This window comes from Aplidium turbinatum, chromosome 1 (assembly GCF_918807975.1).
Source record: "Aplidium turbinatum chromosome 1, kaAplTurb1.1, whole genome shotgun sequence".
Taxonomy (NCBI): Eukaryota; Metazoa; Chordata; class Ascidiacea; order Aplousobranchia; family Polyclinidae; genus Aplidium; species Aplidium turbinatum.
The window spans coordinates 58,265,044-58,291,619 of NC_137472.1; the positions used below are offsets into that span (position 1 = coordinate 58,265,044).

The 26,576-nt window shown below is 35.7% G+C and overlaps 1 protein-coding gene across 2 annotated transcripts; it reads left to right on the forward strand.

Annotated features, from left to right (window-relative positions):
• Nucleotides 1-680: 680 nt before the first annotated feature.
• On the forward strand, nt 681-25,588 carry LOC145783907 (microfibril-associated glycoprotein 4-like). Of its 2 annotated transcripts, XM_082595670.1 has the most exons (9): nt 681-724; nt 1,666-1,762; nt 3,957-4,053; nt 4,742-4,806; nt 17,376-17,524; nt 18,226-18,322; nt 21,464-21,560; nt 22,280-22,344; nt 25,189-25,588. In XM_082595670.1, exons 1-9 carry the CDS (start codon nt 698-700, stop codon nt 25,425-25,427), a joined length of 933 nt encoding a protein of 310 aa, XP_082451796.1. In that variant the 5' UTR covers nt 681-697; the 3' UTR covers nt 25,428-25,588. The 2 variants fall into 2 exon arrangements, with proteins under 2 accessions (XP_082451796.1, XP_082451801.1); XM_082595675.1 differs by lacking the exons at nt 681-724; nt 1,666-1,762; nt 3,957-4,053; nt 4,742-4,806 and adding an exon at nt 14,216-14,404.
• The last annotated feature ends 988 nt before the right edge of the window (nt 25,589-26,576 follow it).

Here is a 26,576-nt window from a genome sequence, read left to right on the forward strand (position 1 = left end):
AAGAAATCCTGCGTACGCCACTGCCGTACCCTCAATACGAGTGGTTCACTGAATTGCGTAAGCCAACTATGTCGTCTATGTAAAACATTTTATGCGACGTCAAGTCAAAAATGTTATATCACATTTTTTGTTTTCAATGCAAAATCTATCTAAATAAGTAAACTAGTTGCTGCAAACTAAAAAAGTAACGTCAAGGCAAGCTGAGTATGGTGGGCTAATCTTACATGATATTACGTAGCGGTTATTATTAGCAAACGGACATTTTTTCAATTCGCTTTGTTTCAATTCGAAAAAATTTTGAATGCCCCCCTTCCTTGAGAAAATCCTGTGTACGTCACTGTTTACATTGGTATACTTTTTTTAGTTTACCAGACAATAATCATATATTCCAATATAGCCTATAGAAATCGTGAAATCGTAACTTATTTTTAATATGCACAGTGCAATGATGTGGTGGGATACGAAGAACTCATTGAATGATTTTTAATTCATGTTAGAACTCATTAAAGGATGTCTTTTATCAGAAAGTATGATTCGGTTACCAGATCATTATTGAAATATTTAAAATTTCGAAGGTGCAATATTACCACAAACATGCTCAGACTTTCTTTCCGATGATGGAATCAACGAGAGTGGGGTTTATACCATTTATCCATATGTGAATGGTGACTTGACCCGTTTAAAGGTTTACTGTGATATGGAAACTGACGGTGGTGGATGGATGGTGAGTTACAGAAATACTTTTTTATGCATCAATCAATTATTCATCAACCAAAGCTAATTTACAGTAGACTCGATAGAGTTGTTTTTTTGTACCTATCCAAGAACGATCTATAAACCATACGATAAACTATATTATATATATACTATAATATAATCAAACTATACTTGAATGTTTGTTAAATTTTTGTTTGCATCTTGTTGCTTAGTTATGTCAAAAATATCCCATTTGTACATTGTTCTGTAAATACGCAGCAAAGCACTATTGCCGCTTGATGGCATTGTTGAGTTGATGGTCAAAATAAAACAACATGATGCTGTGGCAACATTTTTGACAGCGCGCAACTTATATAGGTCAGTGGCAACACTGGAATCTGCTTTCGGTCATACAAAATTTGACAACTTTTTGTGGTTAGATATAATTGGCTTTGTCTACTGGAGTGATATTTAACCGGCATTCTCTAAACTCTTGGTGTGCCGTGAAACCTTGTCAGTTGTTTCGAAAGAAATTCATTAATTTGACTCGTGTACCATGGAACAGTGGAACACCAGTCGAAGATCACAATTATATAAGCTTCCGGTTTGTGTTTCTGCAATTCCTGTCCGAATATTAACTTTGTGCTCATCTAAACAGGCCCCGATATCGCACTGAGATAAACTGAGTGATTAAATTCTTGTTGTGCTGTTTATTTTGTTGCATGATTATACAATTTCGTTTAGTGTTCAGTAAGAATATTTCATGCATAAAGTATTCTATGACTTAAAAAATTAAAAATAACACTGTTTTGCCATTTGGGTTTAATTTTGGTTCTGGTTCGGGTCGATATAACTTGTTTGGTTTCAAGCATTGTTGAGAACATTGAGTTGCGGTATATTATGATTTTGAGCTTGGATTACGATAGTTTCCAGATACACCTTAGGATTTCACTGTAAACAATTTTTCAGGTTTTTCAGAGGAGAATTGATGGTTCGGAGGATTTCTATAGAAATTTTGCCGATTACGTTAAAGGTTTTGGGAAATTGGAATCGGAGTTCTGGTTGGGTGAGAACAGGGCCGTGTTAACCGCGCCCCCGTAACCCCCAAATGGGAGAGGCCCACGGATAATTAGGAGCCCACTTATTTTAGTCTGTTTAATTTTTTTTAACTGTTTAAAAAGTAAAAAAAAAATACTCTAAAAGCTAGATAATCAATAGCTAATTAAATCATGCAAGGCCGTATTCACTGCTTTCCAAACTCCGACTATAGGGGCCTACCTCCAACTAGGAGCCCACTCATATTTAGTTCGAGCAGCGTTTTTTGCCTTGAAATTTTACAACTTTTTTCCATTTTTGAACATTTTCTTTATTCGCTTCGCTTGCTCAACCACATTTCGTTCATCTCAGCGATATACTGCGCAAGTAGGCTGTAGTTGGAGATTAAGGAAGTGAACAGTTTTTTGTGTCTAAAAACTAACAAAATGATGCAATATTTTCAAGTAAACACTGCTTACTCAAATAGCCAAGTTAATAATAATTGCATTGATAACTTTCAATGTGAACCGAGATAGATTATGAAGTGAAAATGTTATCTGTGAAGATGAGCGTTGGGCAAACCCCAGGTAAAATTTTCGAAGTTCTAGCGTGCTGAAAGACTACAACACACCAGGCTATACAAACTTTCAAGAAGTAAATTATTGAAATCCATCTGTGGTTGTGATTAAACAAATTTGAAATGGTAGGCTAACTTAAATATTAAACAAAACTTCTACACCAATCCAATTTTAATTTGATGAATTGAATTGTATACAAAGAGTGCGTCTTGACAAAAATAATATTGCTCTTATAGGAATGCCTAAACAGTGACCAAAAAAATATTATATTTGTCAAAATTTTCTGGGGGGCAGCCCCCACACACGCCCTTTTTGTTTCATTTATTTGGACAAGTTTTGCATTGCAATGTTCATTTATGTTACAAATTTGTTTTGTTAAAACTCTGGTCCTTTCCTAACTTATTTCTAGATCCCCTTCTGCATTGTCGGCATAGCCTATTTTAACTATTTTTTCTATGAAATCTTAAAAGTTGTTTACTATTTGTTCAAATGATGAATGTAAACTTTTTCCCCACATTGAAAGAGTTTTCCGCCCTAAAGGCTTTCTGGTGCTACTTTTAAGAGAAATCAATCAACATAGAAGGTCACTAGTGAATTTCTGAGGGGGGGGGGCGAATAATAGTAATAATAATAATAATCGGGTTTTTATTTGCGCCCATTGCGATAACATACAGTACACTGAGATCACAGATGCAATACAACAGACGACAGGAAGCAGCGAAGGGACATATAGTCTTCGAGTCGGCTGCTCCCTTTGTTTTGGCTTGCCATTAAGTGTCTTTGCCAAGACACAGCGGCGTGCTCTGGAACGGTGTCGAACCCACGTCCTTTCGAACGTCGCGCAAACGTTCTCACCACTCGGCTACGCAGCCGACATCTGCCGAGATGGTGCAAAATGACAGCCGAGATGGTGCTCACACGGCCTTGAGTGAAGAAATATATTGGAAATGTGAACTGAAATAGTTAAACTTGTTTTAAACACAATATGTTCTCATCAGGTGATTGATATTTGCATAATGGAATGCATGCAGATGTTATTGCCTAAATCCACAACACAAGTTACCACTTACTTATACTATCAAGTTAACATTTCCATTGTTACAGTATATCTAGTGACATTTTTTTTGTGTACGTATATTTATAAAAGCCCAACTTAATCTTACTGAAACATAAACCATTCTTAGAATTTGAAATGGCCCACTATCAACTTCCCCGTTTCCTGTGCAGTTACATTGCGCTTCGGTGTAGACATTCCTTATTAAAATTCTATGTATGACGTCAAAGAGCAAGTAGCACTTGTCAACGTAACTGAGAAAAAAATATCATTTCTGATCAAATTAAAATAAGCCTCAATTTTAAAACAACTTGGCCAGCCCTGATTTAAATATTTAAGTTCTTGCAAAAATTTATTTAGGGTTAGCCTATCTTTCCTTTCTTGGATATGTAAACACTACAAAATGAAAAACTAAGCCACATACAACATGCCTGTCCAAATTTTCAATTAATTTTAGCAATATGATTTGTTAAAACGCCCTGCAAACAACAAGGTGGGCCGTCTTGCCTTAGTGTGTAAGTGAAAAAAGATTGTGAGATTGGAAGAAGGCAATGTTTTTAATAAGTTTTGTAAAATTGTTTCATTCCTTTCAGGATTGGATGTTCTCCATAAATTGACTAAAGATGGAGAATATGAAATGAGAGTTGATATGGAGGATTTTGAAAACCAAACTAGACATGCTTCATACAAGTAGATACATTTTTATTTTCAACATTGAATAAAATCAATATTAGCTATATAACTAAACATGATTTTACATTTTAATAGTAAAACTTTCTGGCAAGAAGAGCGATAAATTTCACAAAAATATTCACTGATCAATTAAAATGTAACAAACTCACATTTAAACCTAACCCAACGAAGTTAACATTGTTTATTGAGTAAATATGAAATATCGACACATTTCTTCGCCGATTTGCATTCCGTCGCTAATACACATGCCTTCTGTTTCATTCCGCACCCGATGCATGCTGCTTTCAACAAATTTTCAAATAGAATTCTTTCACGCAGTCACATAAGAGCCAAGTTTACATTACAGTACCATTCTAAATCTATAGATTCTGTGAGGAGCACAATCGAGATTCAGGGATATTTTGATGAGCTTTTTATATGACCCGACAAGGTATTGAACTTACGTTCACAGATCAAATATGGAACAGTTTATCCACTAGAGCAACATAAAATTATTTTATATATTTTGTATTCATAATTATCATCTTTATACTCAAGTACGGCTACTTGTATGCCACCTGTATCTTAGTTGTAACTTTCACATTCACCGATCTGTTGGAAAATAATTTTGTATGTGTTCCGTGTCCTTCGTCAACATACAGGTGAAATTTACATCTTAGGTTTCTATGTTTTGTTTTTGTTTCAGTGACTTCGTGGTTGGAGTTGGAACAGATTATACGATGACTATTGGAGGATACAGTGGGAATGCAGGTAGAGTTTCTTTCGAATAACTGGAAAATTGTGATTTGGTTGAATTTAAGATATTTAAGGATATTTTCAGGGATTTTTTTTTTCGGGAAGGATAGTTCCTCACATCTAATGCTCTCCGATATTTAATCCACAGAATCTCAATTCTCTTTATCAGACATCTCTTTCACCAGTGCCGGTCTTTGGGGTGTGCGAGCCGTGCGAACGCACAGGGCCCGTAAATTAGGGGGCCGGCAATTTACTCAGAAAAAGCAATAATTTTTGTCATTTCCAATGGAAAAATTCATTAAGTGAATTCAACAAAGGAATTAGCAACAAGAAAACATAGAGACTCAACGGGTGCAACCTATTTCGTACCCTGAACATTTCGTACTCTGAAAAGATCGAGAAAAAAACAACAGAGCCGAAGTCGCTGATCGGAGTTGCCGCAAACATTTCAAAGTTTCTCTCGATCCTTTCAGGGGACGAAATAGGTCGAAATTCGATGAAGTATTTCAAACTCCGTATTTTAACTTTTTATTGTGGCCGAAAAGTTTAGAATTTTTGTATTAATTGTTGCTGCAATTGGGTGTAGCTTCGTTATAGTCAATAGGTCTATTTTCTTGTGGTCAAGTAGCCTTTTGTTGGTCATGCTTCTTATGCAATGGCGAGTCTAACTGATGAGGGGGCCGGGGCACTTTCAGATCGGGAGAACCCTGTGCAAAAAATTACAAATTAACTTCAAAGTCACCCACACTGTTGCTAATGCCTGTACGCCAAGCTCAGTCGCCACGTTGTGACTAAACATTAACCTTAAAAGAAAAAGGAGGCATTTTGCAGAAATTTCAAAGGCTGAGAGAAAATAATAATAATAACACAAAATCACATTTTTCCACGTCGGGGGCCCTTCAAAAAGTGTTGTAAATTTTTGATTTTAGTTTGATTGGAGGTTGAAATCTTATTCTTTTCAAATGCTGCCTAGCCTAAAAAAAATAGATACCATTAGTTAAAAACCAACTTTTCTGTAGAAAAGTTAAAAAGCAAAATAACAAAGTTTTGTTTAAACGTACCATTTCCTTGAATCTTGTTTTCTGTTCTCAGCGTGTAATAACGAAATTAAAATTAAATTACATTCAACATAGTTTGCATAAACAAACAACGCATTTTGTAATTGTTTTGTTAAAATATTCAGAGGGTGGTTTACAAGTTTTAATTCATCTACCTGTAGAAATAGGCGTTGTGATGGCGTTTCATCTATGATCAGTTTCAAACTCACCACAAATTTCTTTTTGTCCCGTTTTTCATGAAGTTGTTCATGAACAGCATTTTGTAAATGCAATATAACGTCATCGTGACGTAAATCCAGTGACCAAATATTATTTCTTAATCAGGAAGTCTTATATTTCGGTAGGAAAATACCTTCACTTACAACAAATTCATTAACAAAAAGGTTAGAAAACATCTGAAGCATTGAAATTCAATCGAATTGCTCTTGTGTGATGAATTGTTTCACGCTTCCTCAAGCAATCCGATAAAATCTCACATATTGAGAAGAAGGAAATACGTTTTGTTTGTTTGTCGTATCCAGGCTCACACCTGGTGGTTGAAGATTTAGATTAAGTGGACAGGAAGGCAAGGAAGCCAATCTTCATGTCCACCTTCAAGCATGCCTTTAAGTGTCCTGCCAAAGACATAGCCGCATGCTCTTGAGCGGTGTCGAACCAGCGCCCTTTCGATTGCCGTTCCAGGGCTCTCACCACTCGTCAATGCAACCGACAAGGAAATACGTGATAGCATAAAACGACAAAGAAAATATTTGAAGTAGGAAATTGATCAGTGGCGTCATTCAAAATAACATTAGCCTACCCGTTTGGTTTCTTTTTAGAACAAATTTCTTTTTAGTGCTTGAGCAAAGATTCATTAATAGTTACCTCAGCCAAGACTATCAGATTCGAATTTCCATTCATTCTTCTAAGTCTTTTTCATGGAGGACACTTTAACATGCTATTCGGTTATCAAATTATTTTGTTTCTGTGGGCTTATATCGAGTTACATAGAACCAATGATAACATGTCTATCTTCATAATTTCCTGACGTTTTTAAAACAAGGATAGACCCAAGCAACAACGTGAGGGGGTAAGGCTTCCAAAAAATAAGAAAATGCGTTTGGCGACATAAGAATTTAGAAGAAAAATTAAAAATCGTAGAACGGCGATAACACGGACTTTCTCACATGCCCTACACGATCGCTACACGCGACAAAGAACAATGAACAATTCTAATAACAAGTCCAAAACAAACAAAAATAAACTTGAAAAACGTAAGGAACATATTAGCAAGGGCTTAACTATTAGCCCAGCAATGATCAACACCACCTTTCAACAAAGTAACACAAACTTGCGTCGTATCGTAAAAGTTTATTCGAATCATCGCGCATCGCAGCGTCATTTAGAGACAGTGACGTGTACAAACGGAAAGGGGCTGGAGGTTAACCTCCCCAATTGAGCTTGATATTTGAATTTTTTATTGTTTTATTTAAATGCGTCACCCTCTATTTACCAACACAACATCTTACTAGTTTTTATGTAAATCTAGTTTAGAAAACATGTATTTGTGTCATGATACAACAATTACGACCAAAAAGTTATCTGTGACGAAACAAAAGATGTGAAAAATTGAGCAGCCACTATCCAAAAATGTCGCTTGATTTTATTGTTTATATAAGCATAGTAGGACTGCTTAAGAAACATTACGCTATTGTGGATCCAAGTAATAACCATCTGGGTAGTACCAAATTTAAGTCATAAGCAGAGTAGACAAACGGAAACAGACATTGCCGTCGGCTGCAGCGTGGGTCAGATGTATGTCGGAAGGCGTACACCGATGCATAGCGCTCAAGTCCGCTTTCCCGCAATGCAGGATAAAGATAAACAAACACACACAAAACGCCTTTAAAACAATTTCTTTTTTCAATTTTTATGGACAATTCTTCATCTTGTTTGATTTCAAGACCATAGCGATTTGGTTTCGATGTGCACTTGAAAGAAATATGAAATGCCAATGCATGAGAATCTTAGCTTACAAGGTACAAAGCTGCAAGAAAACAAATGCGTAGGATTGCATAAAAAGTATTTATTTTAAGATTCCGGCTACTGACTGCTTCACTTAGAGGTGTTTCAAACAAGACAACGTATTTAAAATTTTGTTTTGTTCAATGAATAAACACTGCAGTAATTAATCACAGAGTTTGCAGACATAAGTAAAATCAAAGCACTGCAATGAGTATTATAAAAGCTTTTTTGCTACGAAATGCACGTAACTGAAACGAAAAACATCTTTGTATATCGCAGTAAGTATCAAAAACTACTGTAAAATGGTCATAAGCAGGTCATACAGTAAAACATTAGAACAACAAATGCACTAACCAATTAACAACTTGGACATCTTCGGAAAACAAGTGCGTACATTTTTTTCCGAATTTATTGGCTGAAAATCGTCTTAGATAATTTTGTTCATCACTTTTGTGGTGGATTAGAGACAATTTCTCATAAGGCTAAGCACAAACTACTGTACTTGAGAATCTAAACCTAATGGATGAATTAATTCCTCAGCAACAACACTTCAACAATCGGAAACTTCACTCTGTCAATCTCGGTGACCGGGCCTGCGTCAGTGATTCAAAGCCTCTACAAGTATGCGAAACTGGCAGGATTAAGCCCTGCAAGAAGCTTTCCTAGTCCGAGGATAAAGATTCAATCAATCAATGCACTACATTCCGGTATTACTAATTGTTTGAGCAGGAAGTGAATGAGAGGATCATAGTTTTCTAAAACCATTCACATTTATTTTTGCATTAAATTTGCAGACTCTCGTGTAGAAACAAATAGAATGACGTTGTCACGCCGTGGGGAGTTTGCTTCATAAACTCAAAAAGTTAAGGAAACTACGACTTTGAAATCTAGAAAACGTTTAAGAAAGTAAGAAATTGAATGTGAATGTCGTTTAAAACAACAGTCGCCTTCCCGTTTCTCTTCTTACAAACACAAACGTTGCTTTTCTTGTGCTCAAGCAATGGTTCGATAATAGTGGCCTCTCTTCCGTTAAAAGCGTATTTCCTTTCATAGTGCCACCTCTATTACCGGATGAGATTTTTCTATTACATATTTTTAATTGAACCTTTCTCATGGCGGACGCCACAGTATGCCAACCGGTTATCAAACCGTTTTACTTTTGTGCGCTTATATTAAGTAGCATAGAACCAATGATAATAGCTTTTCATAACTAATAAAACATTAAAATTAAATAATAAAATGGAAAGGGCTACGTTTAATTGTAGAACAATTGTTAAAATCTGGAAACGATGATAAAACGGTATCGTTTCTTTTACAACATACATTAGGCTACAGCACACGATTGTTACACCGGTCAAAAAAATAACGATTACTTGTTATTAATAACAAACTATCCCCAATCGACATGATTTTGATTTTTGCATAAAAATATTACTGTTTAGGTAAGTTTCTAATATGAATATGACGTCACGTTGTCTCCATCACGTCAGGATTTTTACAATTTGTGATTTAAAGTTTTTGCAATAAAGCCTGTTTTAAGAAACATGTCCTATATTATTGCGTCATCGTTGCAATTGTAACAATTGAATTGCTTTGTTATGATGTCATAATAAGTTAATTGTGACATCACTCTTTAGGACGGCTGTTTAAAAGATCACTCATTATTGTCTGCTGAATGTTTTTGGGTTATTAAAAAATATATTAAGCTGTTATTGAAGCACGGTATTTAGCCTAATACCTTAAATCATGTGAGGCCATATTTACTGGTTTCCACAACCCCGACTTGGGGATCCACATCCGTCAAAGGGCCCATCACGGCCTACTAGAACACGGCAAATATGTTGCCATATGGGAAAATTTCTAAGAGTCTTAATTGTTACAATCATAGCCATGACAAACCTGTCACTTTCCCACCTACAGAAGTATGTAAAATAAGCAATATTTGCATCTAGACACACTTTTGGCTTGTTTTGCCGGAGATTAGATATGTATGTTAAGCACAATTTATGCAATAAAAATGCAAAACATGTAAGACTTTCCAACTGCATCCTGGAGGTAGTCTCATCATACAGTCGTTAGGTTTTTTGTATAACAGGATCATTCGCCAAAAGAAATATTTTACTTGCAAAATTAAAATTGGCGAAAAACAAAACAAACTAACATTTAAATTGGCACATCAAATGAACAGCTTACAACATAGAATCCACAAAAAATTCTTGATATTTTAAATGGAACATGCAATTGCACCAAACGATACTACCTCCAGGGTGCAGTTGAAAAATCTTACATAGCCTATTAAATTATTATTGTGTAAACTATGCTCAACCTACATACCTAATCTCTGGTTAAACAAGCCAAACATATGTCTAGGTGCAAATATTGCTTATTTTACTTATTTCTGGAAATGGGAAGATGACAGGGGGGTCATAGCTATGATTGCAACAATTCAGACTCTTAGAAATTTCCTCAAATAGCAACATATTTGATCGTGTTCTAGTAGGTCATGGGTCCATGCATACTTAGTTGGTCCCAGAGATGGAGGAACCATTTTTAAAGTAGGTGGGCCCCGAGTCGCAGCAGTCAAAGTTAATCCAACTTCTGGGGAGCGAAGCCCCCAGACCCCCCTTAGCATTGCTGCATTCCAAATACTTTATATCGTTTAAACATTGATTTTTCATGATTGTCTTTCGCACCAACAAGCAAAAAGTTTCCATTTTTGGCCCAATTTTGCCAAAACATTTACAAAACTGTTAAATGGCTTCATAATGATAAAACTTTGGTGGAGAGTTTGCTTTGTTGAACCATAGAGAAATATAACATAGTAACCTTAGCGGGTTTAACATACTTTATTACACACAAAAAATATAACATAATTAAAATAAGCTCAAACGTTTTCGACACGTATGTGTGTCTTCATCAGGAAACAAGATATACATTGGTATGTCAACCAGACATTTGTTGACAAGGGCCGGGAAGCACTTAAACCCAAACCTAACAACTAAAAGTGCAATTAAAGAGCACATTGCCTCTTTTTGAAACGTGCACTGACAATGTCTCGATCAGCCAATTTAAAATCATCTCTCGAGGCAGATCTGATTTTCAAACTAAGATCATGGAAGCCTTAAGAATCAAACGTAACAATCCATCTCTCAGCCGGCAGTTATTCGCTTGTGGCTCATCGTTCCTTTTGTGTGTGTTCTAATTGTTTGTCCAATGCCCGTAGTCTACACCTCACGTGATCTGTTTCCCACCGCATAATTTGCTCGTAATCATTTTCATATCATTTGTTTAGTTCGTGCTTTTCAGTCCAGAATGTCGTTACAGTTACAGTGCAAAGTCAAATTTTTCTTACGATTTTTCATTTTATGTATATTGCAGATTTAATTCCTAATGAGGACACACGTACGTGTCGAAAACGTTTGAGTTTAATTTAATTATGTTATATTTTTTGAGTGTAATTAAGTATGTTAAACCCGCTAAGGTTACTATGTTTTATTTCTCTATGCTTTTTAGTTTATAGTGCTGTACAAAATACGGCGATGAACACACAAATAAAAAAGAAACAATACACACACAGTTATAATACCACCTGGGATAAATAATCTACAGCATTATACAACAGACTATGCGCATATGTAACGGCCGCAGCACCAATATGCAAATATAATACTGGCATCAACAATCCACAGCTAATTACCACAAAATTTCAATACCAGGAGTACCGGTAGGCTACTGGTATATACACATATTTAACAGTTAGCAAAGTTATCCGGGAGTAACAGCCTGCAGTATTATGTGCATACATAACAGCTGCACCACCGTCCACCAATATACAAATACAGTATAATAGGCCTACTGGTATCAAACAACAACAAGGTCCCTTCAACTGTCACTATATAGGTGACTGCTACTGTATTACACTTGAAATTTTTTCCTAAAAAAGTTAATAATGTGAAAAAGTTAAAAGAGTTAATAAGTGCTCTTGGGTTAATCTGCTTTCTAAGTAATTTTTCACCACTCTGTGCCACGAAAATTACCTTTTTACAGTAGGCTACCATTAAACATAAGGATTTTCAGATAAAACTGTATCCGTTTTGATAGATTTATGTTTTGAGTTCGTTTTCGAGAGAATTAACACCAATATCCCCATCTATCCTGGTTAAGTGCCTTCTTTATAGACAAAGTTGCTGAATCCTCTACTCTTGCTGCAGCTAAAATTACTTTCTCTATATCACAAAAAAATGCAAGTTAGCTTGGTCAAATCTTTCGCTACCTTTTCAAAAATATTTGGCTTTCAAAAGTGGGTGGGCCAGGCCCACCCAGAAATTAATGTAGGTGGGTCCAGGCCCACGAGGCCCACGTGGTTCCTCCATCCCTGGTTGGTCCAGCGTTTTTTTGTTTATTTGAAATAAAATTTGAGAAATTATTGCTACAAAATCTCGACATGTTGAAGCTCACATCAATGAGATTTTATGTTGTCAGTCATGGTTTAGTATGACTATTTCCAATTAGGCAAACCAGCAAATCTACTCTGCTTTGTTAGAATTTATTGAAAAACAACAAATATCATCCGCTCACATTTTTGAAAAATGTCTTTTAACAGCTAATTTAACGGGACTTGTTCAATAAACACTCATAAAATGGCGGAAATGTTGGATGTTGACAAGCAGTAGCTTTGACTGAAATGGTTCAGGTTTGAAATAGATAGGTGTGAAATATATAGATAGGTGAAGGTGTGGACACGGACAGCTCACATATATTTTCGAAGTTTTTGCCTGCACAAAGGCTCAATAGCTCTGTATATAACGCATTATAAATAGGTAAAGGTGTGGACAGCTCAGATATATTTCGAAGTTTTTGTCTGCTCAAAGGCTATACCATACTAAGCTGTAAAAACCTTTCAAGAAAAAAAATATTGAAAGTCTTTTGTGGTCTTAAATGATTTTTTTTTAATGTAAGCTAAAGTAAACTATCTATTAAAACTTTTACAGAAATGCAATTTTTAGTTGATACATTTAGTTAAATACAAATTGTGCTTGTTGATATGGGGGAAAAAAGAAACATATTGATGCGGCTAAATATGTCCAAAAAGTGATCCAAATGATAAAATATAAAATCTATCAAAATTTTCTTGGAAAATAAGCCATTAAGCCCACCAACTCCTTTCAAGTTTTTTATTAACATGTTTTCCGTATTGTTCATTCATCTTAAAATTTTGTTTTCTTAAAACTCCAGCGTCTCTCTAATTTTGGTTTCTAAATCCGTAACTGCATTAATTAATCTTTTTTTGAAATCTGAGTAATGTGTACTTTTTGCTAATATGATAAATGCATTTCTTTTTCTTTCCTAACATTTTCTTGCACAATTTATAAACGGGCCCATGGTTTGAGAAATAGACATAGCAATAGACATAGCGGCCCAATTATGGATTTTGAGGAGGAGAGAATAATTCTCAAGCGCCCCCAGAGTAATTCAAATAAATTATAGCCTATACTTGAATCGCATCGAAATAATAAAATGTTTGATTGTCGCATCCATTTGATTTAGATTAAGTGGACGGGAAGGAAAAGAAGCCAATCTTCGTGACAACCTTCAGGCATGCCTTTAAGTGTCCTGCCAAAGATATAGCCGCATGCTCTTCAGCGGTGTCGAACCAGTGCCCTTTCGAGTGTCGTTCCAGGGCTCTCACCACTCGGCAATACAGGTGGCAAAATATTCGAATCATTATATATAACAACGTCATGTTGTAGAGTGATAAAAACTTTATCAATCATTCCCAGCAGTAGTGGATGAAGAATAATTTATTTGACAAAACTTATTTCTACTAGCAGGCAGATATTCAAATTGACAGCAACAAGAAAAAAGTTTCTGGCGGTATAGCAAAGAATAGAAAAAAAAGCTTCCTGTACAAAAGCGGAAGGTACTTTGCTATAAATTGCGGTTGCCAAGGTGAGATTCCACAGTAGATGCTACTATGTGAAGACGCCAGTAGGTATTTTATAATGAGAATCAAACTTGTCCTCATATCACCGCCCAAGTGGTGTCGTTGACTCGTTAGATATCAAGCATAAGTTCAAAGTTCAATAAATCCCTGATGCTTTTTCATTAGTAGAGCTAGCTATAGGTTATATTGTCTGTGTCAAGGTAGTTAAATTTTTGATGATAACAATCTTGTTTAGGTGCAAAATATAAAGCATTTGATACCACAATTTCTAAAAAAGTTATGACGTTGGTAGATATTCGAAAAACTTTGATCTTAACGAAAGGTTGTAATGCTCAGGACGAACTATCGCTTCATGAGCTTATTGATGATGAGCAAAAAAACCTACAGATTTTTAACAAATGTTATTTTTGCAGATTAATCATGAAAGTTGTAACAATTATTCTGCTTGTGATCTTGACTTTAGGCTGCCAGGCTCAGATTGATATAAAAACTTGTCAACTCCAATGTGATGGGGATGGAAATGGCTCGCCAACAATAAGTCAGATACCCATCAAAATCCAGAACCCTGCAGAAAAATGCAGCTGCCAAGACGTAAAAGAGTTAAAACGTACGTCATAATACAACAAACAATTATGCGCTATCCTTATTTAAAAAATTGCAAAGTTTAATTGAGTTTCTTCGTGGCTATGACGTAATCGTTTGCAAAAGAAAACATTGTTCCCAGCGCCAAGTATTTTTGCGCTTTTGGGCTTACTGTAGTAATTTGTTTGATTTTTAGTTTAGTAATTTGCTTAAACGTAAAACAAAGTTTTACATTCCGTGGCATACGCAAGGGAAGGTCCATGGGCCATACCCTTCCCCCAAGTCTTCAAAAATGTTGATTTTTTAGAGTTGTTGTGTTATAAAGTGCAAACATGTTATTATTCAAGAATAGTTTTGGGCAGCAGGGCCGTATTGACCGCCTCTCTTACTCCCAGAGGGGAGGGAGTGACGACTGTTTAGGGGCTCACTCATTTCAGTTTGTTTATAGGGGCTCACCATTATTCATATTTAGTTGTTGCAGCGGTTGTCGGCATTTAAATATAAACAATGTTCCTATATACTGCTACAAAAACTCGACATTTTATAGCTTAGGTTGCATTCATCGGTATTCTAATGTTGATCATCATTTGGAATGACTAGTTTAAACCAGCAGAAGCAGTAAATGTATGCTATTTTGTGGAATTTACATAAATAATACTAGCCTACGCTCTCGCTTTCTTCGAAAATGTGTTTCAACGGTTGATAGCATAAGACATGTTCAGCATTAAATGCTCATGAAACGACGAAGATGTATAATAATGGGATCCAGAAGCGTTGACAGGGGTTATCCAGCGTATACTTTTGTAATCGAGATAATTATTTATATAATTCAAAAACCTTTGAAGAGGGGGGGGCTCGCATACGAAAGGAAACTTTATTCGCCAATTTTTTTTTTTGTGACTGCTTTGTTTAAGTATAGGCTGTTCTGCATTCAACCGAGCGTCTTATTTTTTTCTTTAAGACAAACACTGCGTCATTCTTTTCTCTAGTTTTTCGTTATTTTTATATCAAGAGTGATGCAATTGCATGTTTTATAGATGGCCTTTTTCATTGCCAATTTACCCTCTAAAACAGTCCTGTAAAATCATTTAGTTTTTTAGTTAAACTCCATAGCCCTTAGCATAGTTATGTAGTTAAAGGTGGAGTCCCAACAAATCGTGGAGTCGATCTGATGCTTTTGATTCGAATTCACAACCTTTGGTTTGAAAAACATACTAGGAACCTTTACTAAAAAGTAGAAGCTCACTAGTGAATTTGGGGAGAGGGGCGACGAGATGGTGCTCACACAACCCTTTAGGGTAGGCCTTCTTTTTTGTTATATATGTTCAGAGTACGATAAGTTTTGTTTAAAAACGGTACCGTAATGAATTCATTCGATATTTGAACTTTCACAAAGAGGTTCGATCTTTGGTTTAATCTAAAGACATTGCCTGTTAATTACAATTTCTACTAATCCTTTTATTTAGGCCTAATATTATACTTTTCATATTCACATATCTAATAATTCAATCCAAAATTACGTTGGCAAAGACCTTGAGAGTTTATATTTCACCATCAAATAGCCTTGGCTACCTTAACCCTATCTTAGTATGAGCGCAGCAGTTGTTTTCGTACGCGGAAAACACGTCATAGGCTATCTTAGCCTCGTGCTAATTAATCGCTAATTACGGGAGCTATGAAAATCACAGAACCAAAATACTTTACAAGGTAATAGCCGTTTGTATTGTGCGTATAAAAATTACATTTTTTCCCAACAAATTTATTGAAATAAAGTATTTGAGATAAAAAACATCAGAAAATTGGTTTTTATTCTACTGTAATTTCCCAAAAATAGCTTCAAAATTGAAATGTTTGAATTATAACATAGAGTACTGCTAAACTAAACAAAAAATTATCTTTGCTCACAAACATAAGGCATTTTGGACGTTTTTTACATTTCAAAGTAATTGAACTAAGATTTATATTGCACTAACATTAACATATAATATAACTATAACATTGCACGAAAATGTCTAGCCACCTGAGACGAAATGCTTATTGTGAATGGCAGGAAGATAGAAAAATGACCACTGTAGGTTTAGAAAATTTGCAAAGAATAAAAAATAAAACTCAAGAAATTTCACATTTCTAGCATATTTCCTTCTGTCAAATATTTCACTACTAGAGTGGGGCGTCCTCATAAAACCTCGTGTCGCTACATATAGAGTTAAATTTGGTCAGACGATACTACAAAGCAGCATTAAGCTACGCTTGATAAAAAAAATGTCAAATTATATGGAACTTTCCCCTCTTCCAGAAAGATATCTTGCGTACGCCACTGACGTACCCTAAATACGAGTGGTTCACTGAATTGAGTAAGCTAACCACGTCGTCTATGTAAAACATTATATGCAACGTCAAGTCAAGAGTGTTTTGTTACATTTTTTATTTTCAATACAAAATCTATCTAAATAAGTAAACTAGTTGCTGCAAACTAAAAAAGTATCGTCAATGCAAAACTGAGTATAGTAGGCTAATCTTACACAATATGACTTACTGGTTATTTTAAGCAAATGGGCATTTTTTCAATTCGTTTTAGTTTTATTTCGAAAATAATTTCGAATGCCTCCCACCTTGAGAAAATCCTATGCACGCCACTGCTTACATTTGTATACTTTTTTTAAGTTTACTAGAGATTAATCATATATTCCAATATATAAACTCACGTTTGTTTCATAGCCATGTAGGCAATTTTTAAAAATACACTACAACTCTTCGAAATCGTGAAATCGTAATTTATTTTTAATATGCACATTGCACAGTGCAGTGATGTGGTGGGACACGAAGAATTCATTAAATGATTTTCAATTTCATGTTAGAACTCATTGAATGTTAGCATTTCAATTCGGCATTTCATTTCGGCAGTTAACATTTCATGTTAGAACTCATTGGATGTCTTCTATTACAAAGTATGATTCGGTTACCAGATCATTATTGAAATATTTAAAATTTTGTAGGTACAATATTACCACAAACATGCTCAGACTTGCTTTCCGATGATAGAATCAGCGAGAGTGGGGTTTATACAATCTATCCATATGGGAATTGTGACTTGACCAGTTTAAAGGTTTACTGTGATATGGAAACTGATGGTGGTGGATGGATGGTGAGTGACAGAAATACTTGGTCAAGTAACACAACATGATGCTATGGCAACATGTTTGATAGAGCGCAACTTATATAGGCCAGTGCTGGCTCCACTGGAATCTGCTTCGGTCATACAAAAGTTGACAACTTTTGTGGTTAGATATAAATGGCTTAGTTTACTTCAATAATATTCAACTGGCATTCCTCAAAATTTTGTGTGCCGTGAAACCTTGTCAGGTGTTTCGAAATAAATTTATTAATTTGACTCGTGCACAATGGAACACCGCTGGAAGATCCAAATCATGTAAGCTTCCAGTTTGTGTTTCTGCAATTCCTGTTCGAATATCAACTATGTGCTCATCCAAACAGGCCCAGATATCGCACTGAGAAACACTGAGTGAATAAATTGTTGTTGTGTTGTTTATTTTGTTGTATGATTACACAATTTCGTTTAGTGCTCAGTAAGATTCTTTATGCACAAAGTGCTATATGACTCAAAAAAGGTTAAAAAACACTGGTTTGCTATTTTAGTTTAATTTTGATTCTGGTTCAGGTCGATATAACTCGTTGTTTGGTTTCAAACATTGGTCAGAACATCGGGTTGCTGTAAATTATGATTTTGAGCTTGGATTACGATATTTCCCAGATACACTTTAGATAGCTTCATTGTGCGTTTAAAAAACTTAATATCTTAGGATTTTACGGTAAACAATTTTTCAGGTTTTCCAGAAGAGGATTGATGGTTCAGAGGATTTCTATAGAAACTTTTCCGATTACGTCAAAGGTTTTGGGAGATTGAAATCAGAGTTCTGGTTGGGTGAGGAAAAGGCCGTGTTAACCAACCACCGTACTCCCAAGCCGGGAGAGTTCACGGCTGATTTGGGCCCCACTTACTTTAGTCTGTCTAATGTTTTTTACCTGTTTAAAATGCAAAAAAAAAATACTACAAAAGCTAAATAATCTTTAACTAATTATATCGAGCAAGGCCGTATTTACTGCTTTTCAAACCCACGACTGGGGGCCTACCTCTAACTAGGGGCCCACTCATAGCCTATTTAGTTCGTGCAGCGTTTTTCGCTTGTAATTATACAATTTTTCCATTTTTGTAAGTTTTTTTGGCTCATTTTGCTCGCTCAACCACATTTCGTTCATATCGGCGATATTGGGCAAGCGTAGTTGGGGATTAAGGAAGTGAAAATTTTTTTGTCTCAATAAAACTAACAAAATGATACAATATTTTGAAGTAAACAATATTTCGAAGTAAACAATATTTCGATGTAAACAATATTTCAAGTAAACACCTCTTACTCAAATCATCATCATCACGTGCCGTCTCCGATCCGAAGGTTGGCTGTCATTTGCTTTCACATGTCGCGTTCTTCCGCTACTCTTTGTGTTTCTTCGATACTAGACAAATCAGCCCACTGTATTACGTCATCTCCCCATGTTCGTCTCCTTCTTCCCCTGTACTTCTTTCCTTCCACCATACCTTCAATAACCAATTAATGTAACTGTCCTGCCGATCCTCTCAAAATATACGTCCGCGAGCTTCATCTTTTGTTTTGCTAAGTCGTTTGCCCATCTATCTTGCACTCCAATTCTTTTCCTAATTGCTTCGTTTTTAATGTGTTTTTTATATGATATTTTTAATATTCTTATCTAGCACCATAGTTGAAAAGTATTTATTTTTTTGTGACTTTTTTGCTGTAGGTCCAACTTTCAATTTCATATGACATGACTAGGTTGATGTAACAAGATAGAAGTCTCAGTTTTAATTGTAAATCTATATATCTTCTTAAAAATTCCTTGCATTTCCAATATGACGCTTTTGCTTGACCGTTTCTTCTTCTTTCATCTTTGGTACATCTTCCATCTTGTGTAATAAGGGACCCGAGGTATGTGTACGTGGTGACCTGATCCAATTGTTCTCCTTCCAGCTTAATTTTTATTTTGTTATTTTCATTGCTTCTTTCTATCAACATTGTATTTGTTTTCTTCAAATTTAGTTTCATTCCGTATTTTTTACTGATTTACTGATGTTTTCTTGCAGTTTTTCTTCTGTGTCGGTGAGAATGACAGTGTCATCTGCGTATCGTATGTTGCTTACTACTTGACCATTGAATTTGACTGAGTTTTTGTTTAGTCTTGTTAATGTTTCCTTGATTATTGCTTCGCTGTATAAATTGAACAGTTATTGGTGCGAGTATGCATCCCTGCCGAACTCTTTTGAATATCAGGAAAAATTCTCTGTGAGACTGCTACCAATTTGAACTGCTGCTGTTTGTTTAAAATATAGGCTATGTTTTTTATCAGTTTTCTTTCTAAAAACGGAACATTAAATTTTTCCAGCAATTGTTGTAATTTGGTGTGTTTTATTCTGTCAAATGCTTTGTTGTAATCTATGTATGCAATGTAGGCCTAAGTGTATTTTCGTTTTTCTATTCTCCGTTCGCCAATTGTGCGTAGGAGGAAGATTGCATTTCTTATTCCGAAACCTTTTTTATTTCCCACTTGATTTTCATCATTTTATTGTTGTATTATTGTTTTTTTTTTGATAATGTGTAGCAGAATTTTGCTGTCGTGTGAAATCAGATTTATAGTCCTGTGTTCTTCACATCTCATTGTTTTTGTTATTCTTGGTATTGGAATCAAGATACTCTTTATGAAGTCATCCAAAATTTCACCACTCAAATAGCCAAGTTAATTCATAATATTTACACGTGATAACTTTCAGTGTGCATCGAGATAGGTTATGAAGTGAAACATCAAACTTCTACATTTTGATAAATTGAGTTACATGCAAACGAGTGCATTTATTAAAAAGAAATAATGCTCTTAGAAATGCCTACAAAGTGACCAAAACAAGATTATATTTGTCAAAATTTTCTGTAGTGCAAGCCCCCCACACCCTCATTTCGTTTCATTTATTTGGACATTAAGTTTTGCATTGCAATGTTCATTTATGTTATAAATTTTATTATGTTAAAATTATGTTTTTTTTTCCAACTTTTTTCTAGATCCCCTTCTGTATTGTCGGCATAGCCAGTTTTAACTTTTTTTTTCTATGAAATTTTAAAAGTGGTCTAGTCTTTGTTAAAATGATAATGTAAACTTTTTCTCTACATTGAAAAGTTTTCCAACCTAAACGCTTTCTAGTCCTCTTTTTAAAAGCAATCACTACGTGAGGGGCCACTAGTGGATTTTTGGGGGGCCCGAGATGATGCTCGCACGGCCCTGGGTGAAGAAATATATTGTAAATGTGGACAGAAATATTTAAACTTGCTTTAAACAAAAGTAGGTTCTCATCATGTGATTGATATTTGCATAATGGAATGGATGCAAATGTTATCGCCTAAATGCACAACACAGGATACCATCAAGTTAACATTTCCATTGTTACAGTACCTCTAGTGACATTTTTTTAGTGTGCGTATATTTATAAAAGCCCAACTTCATCTTACTATAACATAAACCATTCTTAGAATTTTAAATGACCCACTACCAACTTCTCGTTTCCAGTGCAGCTACATCGCGTTTCGATCGAGACATTCATTATTCAAATTCTATGTATGAAGCCAAAGAGCCAGTAGCGCTTGTCAACGTAACTGGAAAGAAAACACAAATATAACTTCTGATGAAATTAAAATAGGGTTCAATTTTAAAGCAACTCGCCTTTCTGGCTCTGATTTGAATATGTAAATTCTTTCAAAAAATTGTTTGGCGTTACCCTATCTTTGCTTTCTTGGATATGTCCACATTACAGAATGAAAAACTAAGCCACAGACAACATGCCTGTCCAAATTTTCAATTAATTTTAGCGACATGTTTTGTAAAAACGCTGTGCAAACAACAAGGTGGGCAACAAGTCTTGCCTTACTGTGTAAGTGAAAAAGATTGCGCGACTGGAAGAAGGCAATGTTTGTAACAAGTTTTCCAAAAATTGTTTCATTTCTTTCAGGATTGGATGTTCTCCACAAATTGACTAAAGATGGAGAATATGAAATGAGAGTAGATATGGAGGATTTTGAAGGCGAAACAAGATATGCTTCATACAAGTAGATATATTTTTATTTTCAACATTGAATAAAATGAATATTAGCTATTAGACACGATTTTACATTTTGATAAATTGATAGTAAAACTTTCTGGCAAGAAGAGCGATAAAATTAACAAATATATTTACTGATCAGTTACAATGTAACAAACTCACATTTCAACCTAACCTTACAAAGCTAACATTGTTTATCGATTACTGTAAATATGAAATATCGATATACATTTCTTCTCCGATTTGCATTCCGTTGTTAATGCACATGCATTCTGTTTCATTCCGTACCCGATGCATGCTGCTTTCAACAAATTTTCAAATAAAATTATTTCACGCAGTCACATAAGAGCCAAGCTTATGTTACCACCCTCAATCTATAGATTCTGCGATGAGCACAATCGCGATTCAGTGACATTTTGATGAGCTTTTGACATAACCCGACAAGGTATTGAACTTACGTTCACAGATCAAATATGAAACAGTTTAGGCTATCCACTAGAGCAGCGAGACAGTTCAGTTTAACATAAAACTATTTTATATATCTTGTAATCATCATTATCATCTTCATAATCAAATACGGCTACTTGTATGTCAATCTGTATCTTGGTTGTAACTTTCACATTCACCAATGTGTTAGAAAATAATTTTGTATGTGCCCGGTGTCCTTCGTCAACATACAGGTGAAATTTACACCTTAGGTTTCTATGTTTTTTGTTTTTGTTTCAGTGACTTTGTGGTGGGGGCTGGAACAGATTATATAATGACTTTTGGAGGATACAGTGGGAATGCAGGTAGAGTTTCTTTCGAGTAATTGGGAAATTGTGATTTGGGTAAATTAGGGTATTTAACAGTGACGATCGGTGAGGGAAAGCAAGGAAAGCAGTGCTTACCTGAGCGAAAACTATGCAAAATATAATGACTGAATTCTAGGTTTAACTTCTTATTATTTTTATCAAGTCTATTTTAACTTGAAAATTACTGTGTTCGTGACTAGAATTACTCGTAACTCTTGTGAGTAGTCTAAGTCCTCACCAAACCGCATTTCTTGCCTATAAATGCCAATTAACGCAAACGCTTTTGTCAGAAACCATCACTGAAGCTCCAGGGAAATCAACTTTCAAAAGTGCTTACCTTACATTGAAAAACGCCTTCGTTTTATCCAATCCTCAATCGTTTTGCAAAACGACACCAGCTGCTTAGCCAATCAGATGTGTTATCTGGTGTTATGGTTAAACTTGCTTTCCCAGTGACGTCAATGCGTATCTCATAGCGGCTGCTTTTGGTTTCAGGCGAAAGGAATACAGCCTCTACGCATGAGTGATTTTCGGGCTTGTAACTATAGGCTACTGAGTACGCTGAAAATAAAGCTGGTTCTCTTACCAAAAAAAACATAGATTCTACAATAAGACATGCAATTCCAAAGGGTACATTAACCAACCAGTACTGAAACAGCACAAGTGTTTTTTAAATTCTTTGGGTCAATAGACTGACATCACAAGTTCAGAGCAAACATACTTGTGTTCTTCAAGAATGGACTAGCTTAATTTATAAGCTAATTATTTGCTCTTTACTAGTGCACCAGTCCAATGCATGTCGTAAATGCTTACAGATGACATTGACAATAAGTTTTTGTGCTCAGTCTAAAAAGGCAGCCAACATTCTAGACTAATCCCAGTTTGATTGATTGATTGAATCTTTATCTTCGGACTGGGAAAGTCCGAAGATTTTGTTTTGGAAATGCTCTCAGAGCGCACCAAATTGGAAGTGTTTTTCAAAATTTTCTGGGGGAGGCCCCCCCAGACCCCCCGCTGGAAGTGTTGCCTTCGGCAACACGCCTTCGGGCTTCGCCCGACGGTTACGCCCCTCGTGCCTACTACCTTGCTGCAACATATTTCCAAGTTGCTTTCCCAATGGTTTAAGCCACCGAACGTCACTGGTATTTAAGGATATTTTCCAGGAATTTTTTTTCCGGGAAGGTAATTCCTCACATCTAGTACTCTCCAATATCTTAATCCTCAGAATCTCAATGATCTTTATCTGATATCTCTTACACACATCCTTATCCATTAGCGTATGGGATCTATAATGTAGGCCTGCCTGCGACGATCTTAAACAAAACACCTAACAATTTTATCACTAGTAGCCTACATCAACTTAGCTTGATTTAGCTTTTTATTGCAGACTACGATTTTTTTGTGAAACATCTGTTGAGATAATTTGGGGAGCCTAAGTATAGATGGATAAACTTGGTTAATACACCAGCATCTTCTCTAATGCCCTGTTCTAAAAGCAAGATGCTCTGCATAGGATTTAGCCGAGTTCAATGATAGAGCAAGTGCTTGCGTGATGTTCTGGGCTACGGCCGTGTGACACACGATGAAGAAGAAGAATACAGCAATACGATTCCATTAGTGCTTGTTTAGGGGTTAAATTACTGCTTTTGCTCGATATGTGTAACGGTAACAAGTCAGCATTTTTTTAAAAATAAGCGCTCATGTGACGTTGGACTAGCTTTGTGACTTCAGACAAGTTAGCAGCCGATGTCACGTGCTTCTTTATTTCACCATAAATACTGTAATTTATTTCATTATATAATTAAAAACCTTCATATTTCTCTTTCCTTTTTGTCTTCATGCCAAAAAATGTGCCAGATTCATTGATGCTGAGTTCTTCTTATTGATTCAATCAAGCGTTTTCTTTTGCTTTTTAAAAATTCTTTTCATCTTTGCTTTACTTTCATTGTGACCATCAACATCATCATCATCATCACGTGCCGTCTCCGATCCGAAGGTTGGCTGTCATTTTCTTCCACAAGTCACGTTCCTCGGCTACTCTTTTTGTTTCTCCAATGCTTGACAAATCAGCCCACTGTATTACGTCATCTCCCCATGTTCGTCTCCTTCTTTCCCTGCACTTCTTTCCTTCCACCATACCTTCAATAACCAATCGATGTAGCTGTCCTGCCGAACCTCTCAAATTCAACGATCTCAAATTCAACAACGATCTCTCTCATCAACAGTAATTATACCAAGTGTTCTTCAACTTTCATCGTGTAGTTCTATTGTGAATTCCTTCTATTTTTACTTTACTTTTATCTTGACTATCAACAATTTATCCTATTTGTTGTTAACTTCTGCTTGAATGTTGCTTATTCTTCTTGTTACTGCTCTCAGCGTTTATGTAAATAGATTGCGTCCGAGTATGTCTTCCTTTTCGGTGCATCTTTGTGCTTCCACCATTCTCCCCTCGCTTACTATTTCTAGTGAGAAGTGTTACAGCAAAATAAACTCTTCAGCAGAATTTTACCTTGTCATATTTTTTAGGATCAGCATTGCGTTATTCATTCAAAGCATTAAGATTTTTTTCTTCATTATGCCGAAGTAGGCTGGTATGATCAGTAATCTTTGACCAATTAAATATGTAACATTTCTTTTCATTAAAATAAACAAAACGCAATAAATATGTTCATCATGCATCTAAATTACTACACTAATTTAATTATTGTTTAATCAAACAACTTATTATTTTATGTTTTTCTAAATTTATTTTTGATGACACAATTAGGCTGACTGCTGACCATCATGTAAATGTATTTTTTAAAAGAGTTGTTTTGTTTTTTTTGTCATATTTTGCAGGACAATCATTGATTTCAGCTCGATTCAGTGCCAAGGATCGTGATCAGGACACATGGACGGATAGTTGCTCGAATACATACAAAGGTGGTTGGTGGTATGCAGCTTGTCATCACGCCAATCCAAATGGATTGTACTTGGGAGGACCACACGAGTCATTTGCAGATGGAATAGAATGGAAGGAGTGGAGAGGACACCATTACTCTCTCAAACGAATTGAAATGAAACTGAAGAAAAAATAGAACTTGCACAACCTGTATCATCAATTTTGCGTAATTGTGATATCATCAAAATAGTGACATGCAATAAAAGTTGAATAAAAACTTATTGTACAAAACTTGTAATCATCCATTTGCTTGCAAAATTTTTAATTTCGTCTTGGCCGTCCTAAACAATAAATTAAACTACAATCATAGTCATATCATAGTCATCTGCTGTCTGTTGCAAGTGTATATATTTTCATTACGACGTCAAAGTAATGTCAAGCAAATGAGATCTCATGACTCTGATTGGTTGCAAGTTGGTTTGGTTTGGTTTTGAATCTTTATCCTCGGACTGACAAAGCCTTGATAGGTTATTCCTGGTAGTTTCGCATACTTGTAGAGGCTCGACACAGGGCCGGTTATCGAGATTGGCAGAGTGAAGTATTCCGGTTGGTAAAGTGTTGTTGCCTGGGAATTATTCCATTCACTAGGTGCCGCTGAATGGAGAGCAGTCCTGAAATGCGTTGCTCAAGCGCACACCCCGAGAGTCGAATCAGCGCCGCGTAATCTTGAAATAGGCGCGTAACCACTGAGCTAACGAGGCTAACAAGTTAAAAATTATAGACCATAATGTCACCCTCATAACAAAACTGCGTAACTCACTTTTTGACAATTTTGAGATTTTCAGCCCAAGTCACTGGTTTTAACTTTAGTGATGCCTGGAAAAGTGCTCAAGAAGCTTCACACTCACTAAAGTACTGTAGGCTATTTTTTGCTAATCTGCCTAAATCATAAGTGGGAGTTAGGCATATTCGCACTTGACTTGGGCAATTTTGCAATGAATTAGGCAAGTTGATTGAAAACTGTTGAAATTTTTATTGCTAAAGTTTGTTGGAATAATACGGCTCTCGATCACAATGCCTCTATATTAAAAGTGAATGAAGATGGCAGTTACGTTAGCAAGCCAGCCTTATGCCCTAACAAGGTGTCCAACGTCAGAATGTGTGCAAAGAGGGGCGTTTAGAAGGGTAAGTCTACAAAAGTAGGAAAGGCGATGAACGACCAGCAAAGGAAATACGCCTTTCATGCAGTTCTACTTTTTGTCAAAAGTCCAGCTTAAGAAATTGCCACTCATTGGATGAGAAGAAACGTAACTGGGTCTTTCATCATTTCTGGAATCTTGGGAGC

What these genes read in the sequence shown, in the direction of transcription:
- LOC145783907 (XM_082595670.1), top strand. Translation starts at nt 698, where the DNA reads ATGGAAACTGACGGTGGTGGATGGATG. An exon ending in GAAATCAGAGTTCTGGTTGG is followed by an intron (nt 18,323 to 21,463) that starts GTGAGGAAAAGG and finishes CATTTCTTTCAG; the next exon opens with GATTGGATGTTCTCCACAAA. An exon ending in AGGATACAGTGGGAATGCAG is followed by an intron (nt 22,345 to 25,188) that starts GTAGAGTTTCTT and finishes CATATTTTGCAG; the next exon opens with GACAATCATTGATTTCAGCT.